This window comes from Ambystoma mexicanum, chromosome 4p, assembly GCF_040938575.1.
Source record: "Ambystoma mexicanum isolate Mex_15411 chromosome 4p, UKY_AmexF1_1, whole genome shotgun sequence".
Classification (NCBI taxonomy): Eukaryota; Metazoa; Chordata; class Amphibia; order Caudata; family Ambystomatidae; genus Ambystoma; species Ambystoma mexicanum.
Genome location: NC_090927.1, coordinates 1,155,864,946 through 1,155,872,793, shown reverse-complemented (window position 1 = coordinate 1,155,872,793; position 7,848 = coordinate 1,155,864,946). Strand labels below are relative to the sequence as shown.

Sequence of the window (7,848 nt, the reverse complement as noted above, 5' to 3'; positions counted from 1 at the left end):
CTCTCCTCCCAGGGACCCTCTATACCTCGGCTATGGAGCATAACTTTAAGGTCCTACACACCTGGCATCTCCCCCGCGCTAGCCTTTCAAAGATGTTCATAGGAGTCCTCTTTGCCCTAGGCAATATGCCCAGCGTGGGACTTGGTATCACATATGGTGGGAGTGTCCATCTGTCCAGACCTATTAGCCAGAACTGCTGAATTGGATCAAGGACATTGTGGGTGTTGCGTCCTCCCTGCACCCGCTCCAACTTCATCCTGGGTATTCTATCCCCAGACTCTGATGTGAGCTCCTTTCGAGGGGTGATCGGAGTTATGCTGAGAGCCGCACGTTTGGCCCTCGCCCAGAAATAGAAACACTCCTCTACCCTGACCAAAACTGAGTGACTCACCAAGTTATGGGCCATCTTTACATACAAAAAACTGTCAGCAATCACCCACAACAAAATGGACTCCTTGTTGAACTGGTCTGCGGTCCTCTTGAGTGAAGAATGCAATTCACTGAGGCTTTAGAATATGGCTCCAGCATGTCCCTTCTGGCCTCATTTATGCCTAGAAACCTACACTTACCCCGGGAGTGCTTGTGACCTCACCTCGTCAGTCATGATTGATCAACTTGCCTCTTTAACTTGAATTTGCTTGTCCCCAACATTCGGTTGGGCCTGCTAGTATTAAAAGCGGGAGGGAGGGAGGGATGGATGGAGGGAGGGGGTGGAGTGGGGTGGGGGCGGCGAGAAAATTAACAGCATTTTTCCTTCTGTATTTCAAAAGGTTTGTTCCAGGGTCTACCTGATGGTTATTTTTCTGTCAAAACGACCAAAGCATTGGATAGACATTGAGCCTTCAGTCATTGGCATTTTATTTATTTATTGAGCATTTGTTAGGCGCCTATACAACAAAATGGTGTTTCCAGGCGCCACAAGACAAAAGTTGGGAGGAAACAAGGGTAGTAAATAATATTGGCAAAAAACAGTAAATATACAATCGTGGTCCGACTAGGCCTTGTGACATTCGGACGTGCGAGTGCAGTGAACAGAAGTGCAGGAGGTAGGGAAGGGAGGTGGTATCCCGTTGCATGAATGGTGTTGGCACTCCCCCAAGGCAGGAAAGGCAATGATTGCTTATTCTCATCCACCAAGATAACGTTAGACTATAAGGCAACGCAGAGATTTGAAGTGTCAGTCTTCCCTTCTCCACTTAAACGTATATGGCATACCTTTGCTTTTCCTCCAGGCCTGCAGGAGAGGGGGTTTGCTCGATGAAAGGAAGTAGGGATTGCTGAGGCTGGGACAACTGTTTGAAGGTGGTCAACCACAGACCTTTGATAGATGCACACAAATGTTTCTGGTTGGGGACACAGATAAATATGGGTACATCCAACTTAGACATTGGTTAGCGAACACGAAAGTGGCCAAACAGGCTAAGAGGGAGACTACCCAATTTAAAGATCTGTTTCTTGGGGGCCCTCCATCCCGCAACATGTCCTCATTATATAAATCTTTAAACAAGAGATGATTCAAACCCCCACATCCCTATCTGGCTCGATGGGAAGCAGGGATGGGCTCCCCATTTGAAGATGTAGCCTGATACAACATATGAACTAGAGTTGCAAAATCATCCAGATGAGTACAGATGAAGGAGAACCGCTACAAAATACTATATAGATGGTAACATACCCCAGAGAGGCTCCATAAAATGAACCCTACCTTATCCCCATTCAGTTATATTAGAAAAAAGTGCTTGCCCAAATTTAAAACATCACAGGCGCTGATTTGCACATTACACCCTTAGTAGTTTTGCTAGGAGATGAAGATTCGGAGGGGATGTATAAGATGGGAAAGCAACTGATCACCCACCTTTTGGTATCAGCACGGTCAGTAGTAGACCGGGATTGGAAAGTCCTTCAAACCCCGGATGTAAGTGAATGGAGGTCTAAAATATGGTTTGTGGCAGCAATGAGCAAAATTGAGGCCACTCACAACGGCGAGATAACCACATTTTTAGATGAATGCGGCCCATTTATCACATTTGTGACATAAACCCCAAAACATGTCTTGCATCACATTGCTTTAAATTGTCTCATGACCACTGTTATATAGTTTAGAATTAATGCTATGTATTCATTTTCTTTGTCTTTTTTTTCTGTTAAATGAATACTCGTTTTGGGCAGTTGAAACCGAGAAATTATTGTTTAGAAATGTATGACCATTTACTGATAATCGTTTTCAAGTATTATTTCCTTTTCTTGGTGTTCCTTTATTCTGATTGCAAATAAAAAGTGAATGACAAAAGAAGATATCTCTGCCGCCGGACTCGTGAATTTTCACATTGCCTGGCTTCCCGGTAACAGCGGTGGATTCTAACCCCGCCGGTCCGGGAAGTCAGGCGCCGGAAAAATGGTATTCCCCATTCCCATTGAGTCCCATAGAACTGAATGGGAATGGGGAACACGGAGGCACCGGCACTGTAAATAACGGTGCTGGTGCCTCCGTGAAAGTCTTCCACCGGCTGCCGTTCTGCCCGCCAGGTCATGACCTGGTGGTCGGATGGCAGCCGCACGCAGACTCTGAGTGTGCCGGTACAGTAACAGTGGTGCTGGTAGGCTTACCGGCACCGTTGTTACCGGGCCGGCATGCTCGTAATGAGGCCCACTGTCTCTGCGTTGAAAGAATAAGTCTAGTTGCACATTTGACAGTTTAGCGTACTGGGTTGGCTCATATTGTAGTTATAACAGACTAAACAATTGCAGGGAGAAGTAGACACTACTCAAGGTGGCCTATTATCTGATACATAGATCAATGTTAAGTAGATCTTTCCACTGTGGCAGTATGTCTTGGGTGTCTCATGTGGGGCCAAGTATGAATCTTTATGAATGTCATTATTCTGTACATTGATGTCTTTTCTGTATATCCTAATTTCCAATGTAATGTGCTTAAAATCCAAAACAGTATTTTAATTTAAAACTATGCATTCGTTATTTATGATAATTGTAACCTAGATTGTAATTTTATTGTGTAAAGGAACTGTTTACGTAGTCTCGTTTTTTGTGGTTGCGTGCATACAAAACCAAACTCCTTTTTGTTGCTTATGGAGTATTAAGACTATTATACTAGAGAACAAGACTTCTGAACCCCACCAAGACATTTAATGAAACTCCATATTGGCTGACCAATTTGTCATGCAATTGCAGAGCTAAGTAAGATCTTACAAACCAAACGTTGAGCCATTCACCATAGAATTGTGTGCACTATTTCAATATTCCTGCGCCAAACTACTACGTACCTGCAAACATGATGCTCAATTTCCTTTTGCAGTTCAACCTGGTTCTGCGACTTACCTGTCCAAACCCTTCTATGCATTTTCACTCAGACTTGTGTTTGAACGATGTAGACAGTATAGATATCACATCAGAGTACTATGTACAAGGATACAAGTACTAATAACAGAAGCAATAAAAATCAATCAATGGTCAACATTTCCAATTTATTGTCCTTTATGAAAAGGCCACACATAGCCTTAGCTGTGTTTTTCCATAATTCTTGTTTTCTTTCGAATTGCATACAGGAAAATAACATACAGAAGTACAATACAAATTGTTAACAAATTATGCAAAAACAAATATTAAAACAATCATAGTTAGGTTTAAGCTACTGGGTTAACACAGAGGTGTTCAATAAATAAAGAAGGGTCAGGTTGATTGTTGGATGGAGGAGGTAGCTGGGATGGGGGACCCTTGCTATATATCCGGTGTTAGATGCACACTAGATGTGTACAAGTTGCCTAGGTGATTACAAATTGCAGTAGGGTATTAACACACATGAAATTAGTATTGGTAGTCAACACATTTTTCCATATGACAGATTGGCACTGGTACAACATCACAGCTGCAGAAAGGAATTGATACTCCAGAAACTGCTTGACATTCCTCTAAAGGAAAAACTATGATCTGCAAAAACAGACACGTCACGTGTGATCTTGCCTTCACTACCGACACTCCAATCTCACGACAGACACACGCAGACAAACGCACAAAATGTTGTAAACTTGATTTTGTGAATTGTAAACTGTCCATGTGATTAACAATCACCAGGCGGCTTTGGGGTTTCTTCTGTCTGCTCACGGATGCGAGACATCTGCTCCAACATCTGGCTCTGACTGATGGCAGATGAAAATTCAGCATCTGTGAAGAAGAAAGAGGGCACATTACTTGTGTGCACTTAGGCCACAAAAGTGATCACACACAAACCAAACAGGTAAAGAATTTGTTGTGTTGCCCCATCAAAAAGTTTTAAGTTAAAAGATTCTTTAAGTAGGGAGAAATCTGGAAAACCCCTCAACTTTAAGGCAGACCAATGCTAACAACAAACAACCCTTTGCTAGAAGGCTTATGGTGTGACGTGGCTGAGGTGCCAGCCATGCCTTGAAGCGCTAATCTGTTTCTCAAATTGTACGTCTCTCATATGTCCAATGTTCACATACATCATCAAATGTGTGCACAAAGCTGCCTCAGTTCTACTTCTTTACACCAGTTAATATCCGGAACACAGTGATCTGTGCACTTTTTGGTCCTGAGATGTAACCTGTTTTCCGATGATGGGAATGTCTTTGAATAGTAGTGCCATGAGCTCCATCATTATATATCTCTAAACTTAAGTTGAAGGTAGTGGCTGTGTGGGCTAGAGATCCAGTTCTCGAGGGCTTTCTATTTTTTATTTATGATGGTATATATTTCTTCATTTTTCTCCCCTTCTTTGAATGATCCTTGTATGTGTGATCGGTCATTGCAGAGGTGCTGCAGGGATCCTTGCTTTTTTAGAGTCCTTGGAAACCAGTGGAAAGCATATGGGGAGCAGTGCTCACCTATGAGCACAAAAGGTGTGTGGGCTCTATAAAGATATGGAGGCCAGTTTTTGTCTGTGAGATGGCTTCTGTCACTGACAGTGAAAGGTAGCATCTAAGACGTAGCAGAGCAGCGACTCACTGGCGGGTCCTTACGCATACTACAATGCACTATGATGCGTTCAACTGGTAACCACATTCCTTGTAATGTTGCCTGCTATATTTCATTGTGTAAGCACTACCCTGACACTGCTGGCTATCAGATGAAGCCTTCTAAGAAGTCTAGTGTACTCTTTTCCAGTGACCGTAGAGCTAGAAATAATCTCTGTTCACATCTGTATAAAGTGAGAGGACAACATGGAGGTTTTGCTATGTTACAGCTAGGATTCTCCCCTTATAAGAAACAAGGATCCAAAAATGATAAGGACCATGGTGGGGGAAGGCTCATTTTCCAACAGACGTCTTCTTTATTCTCTCACTGTAATCACAACCACTGTCTCATGCAGGTCTAAATGTGAGACTACATCCCAGGAATTCGTATTTTGAGCAGCCGGTCTGCATCTCAATCAAGGGATACATGCTTCATATTATGATTCTTGGTTGCAGGCAGTCCATCAATGAAAACACCACCACTGAACATGCAAGTTGTGCCTCGCAAACTCTTTTGGAACCCATTGACCGAATAGGCCAGCTGTGATCTCTTCCTTCCTGAAGCTCCCACTGCACGAGTTTGAGTGTTGTCCTTTTACCCAGTTAGAGGAATTATTTTCTTCTCTGAAATTAAAGGCGCCCATTGTTAGGGGTGTTTTCCTAAAGTGCCACTTGGAGCTAAGAATTTAGTAATCTATCCCAGTGGTTTGTAGATCCCGCAGCTCTTAGTATCAGTCTGTACTACTGCTAGAACCTTGGTAGAGTGGCACAGTAGTCAGGCTCATCATAAAAGGAAGATGTGAGCTGTAGGTAAGTACACCGAGCCTAGTTAGTAATGCACATCAAAGACATATTTACACATAAATGTATATTAAAATGTATATTATATTTACACAAGAATCACTTTCAATTACTTAGCACAATAAACCAAAACACTTAGGAACACTTTAGAATACTTTTCAAAGGCCACTGCTTAGTTTGTAGTTGCTCTGGGTTACATTTGTTACAGCTTTTGACAGTAATGACAGTTCTATCGTATTATCAGTAATAACGTGCACTTGCGAATCTTAACAAAAATACGGTAAAGACATTTACTCTGCATACACATATAAGATAGTGACTTTTGGGAAGGAAAATTGTTGGTTAGTGCAACACTAGCAGTTCGTAAGGTTTTAGAGGGAGTTTCTTCGCACAGCAAGTCTTTTAAATGCAACCCTATCTAAAGGCAGTTCAGAGAGGGCCTACAGTCTTGACAAGCAGCAGAATACGAAAGTTCCTGTGGCTACTTTACAGTCTCTAAGACACAATCAATGTTGGAGACCCTGTTAAAGGACTCGCTAAAGGGACACAAGCAACGGCTTGAGTCAGAGGTAAGAGGGGGTACCCTGGACACCTATATGTGCGGGCCAGCGCTCTGGAGCGACTTCACGGATCAAGGTAAGCAATACCTTTCTCCCCACAGTACCTTACGTTAGAAGAAAAGATCATGACTGGATTCTCTTCGGTGTGGCGGCGCTGGACCCGACCACCGGATTCCTTGGTCTGATGACAAAAGGCAGGACAATGGACGGGATCTCTCAGCAGCAGTCTCGAGGGAGGACCTCGGGCATGGCTTTCAGCAACGTCTCTGGTCACTCTGCGGTTTTGGCACCTTTTCTACAGCACCAACAAAGGATGCGATACGCCCGGTCAATCTTCCCTTCTCACAGTCCCACACTCTGCTGAGGTCTGGGCGAGTTGGACCGGATCTCGAGTTGGATCGGACCTCTGGAGTGTCCTTGAGGGTTCAAAAAAGACTTCGGCAAGTTCGGCACTTCCACAACGCTGCACTTGGAATGGGCAGCAGGTCTCCTGGTATTGGGGTTTCACAGCTCTGGAAACTCACATGGCTCAAATCAAAGTTTGTCTTAGGACTGGTTGTTCCCACCAGTCAAAGGGAAGGAGTCGTCCTCTTCGGAGTTCCTCTGTCGTGCAGAAAACAAGGTCAGGACAGCAGTAGGCGCTTCACATTGTTGCAAAGGGTCTGCAGGCGATTCTGGTTGTCTTCTTCTTTGGTTACTTCAGTTTCCAGTGGTCGACTTGCCTTTCACCTCAGGAGCCTCACCTTTTATACAGTTCCAGCAAACACTTCTCTGCAATCTCGCTCAGCAATTTACAGAAAGGAGCGGGTGGCTGTCCAATCATGACAGCCAGACCCCCAGTGGGGCTGGTTCCATTCAGGCACTCAGGCAAACAAAGGACAGGGGAGTGCAAAACTGCCCCTCCCCCTGCCCGTCCCCCCTCCTGCCTGCCCAACTGCACTGGAGCCTAGGCGGGGACGTCTAAGGGTTCCGGCCAAAGGCAAAACACACACACACACAGGCCTCCCCCTCCCAGGACGGTAGAGGAAGGGCTGACAAACAGCAACCACGCTATTAATGGTGATAAAAGAAAGGAGCCACCAAGCTAATACTTGGGTGACCCTATTGTGTATAACTGAGGCTATGGACATTGCCTGCGGTAGAATATTCACACAATAGTTGGTAGAACACGTCCACTGCCACCAGCCATAACTAGGAGATTGTCTATGTGACATAAAAGTCACAGGAGCAGAGAGATGGGGGATACTAAGTATCCCTTTAGAACTCCACATAAGCTGGTGTGTGCTAATCTCTCAGGCTATAAAGTTTTAGGAGAGACAACTGAGTATCTCTCCTTAAGAACTGTAGTTACTCAAGGATATAGAAAATAATGTCAAAGGAGGACCCAAAGGGTCCCCAGCAACACTGCCTATAAGGAGCTGTGTGCTGCAATAGTAAAAATACATATGCCTTAAAAGAGATATGGAGGAAAGTGGACTCCATAGTGACAGTAAAATACA

General features: G+C 44.1%; 1 protein-coding gene across 2 annotated transcripts in view; it reads right to left on the bottom strand.

Annotated features, from left to right (window-relative positions):
* Positions 1-3,461: 3,461 nt before the first annotated feature.
* Positions 3,462-7,848, bottom strand: part of LOC138453690 (uncharacterized) — a 724,495-nt gene continuing 720,108 nt past the window's right edge. For both annotated transcript variants that reach the window (XM_069606759.1, XM_069606758.1), the window contains one exon: positions 3,462-4,179. In XM_069606759.1, coding sequence (XP_069462860.1) covers positions 4,076-4,179 — 104 coding nt within the window. In that variant the 3' untranslated portion in view covers positions 3,462-4,075. The remainder of the gene's footprint in view (positions 4,180-7,848) is intronic.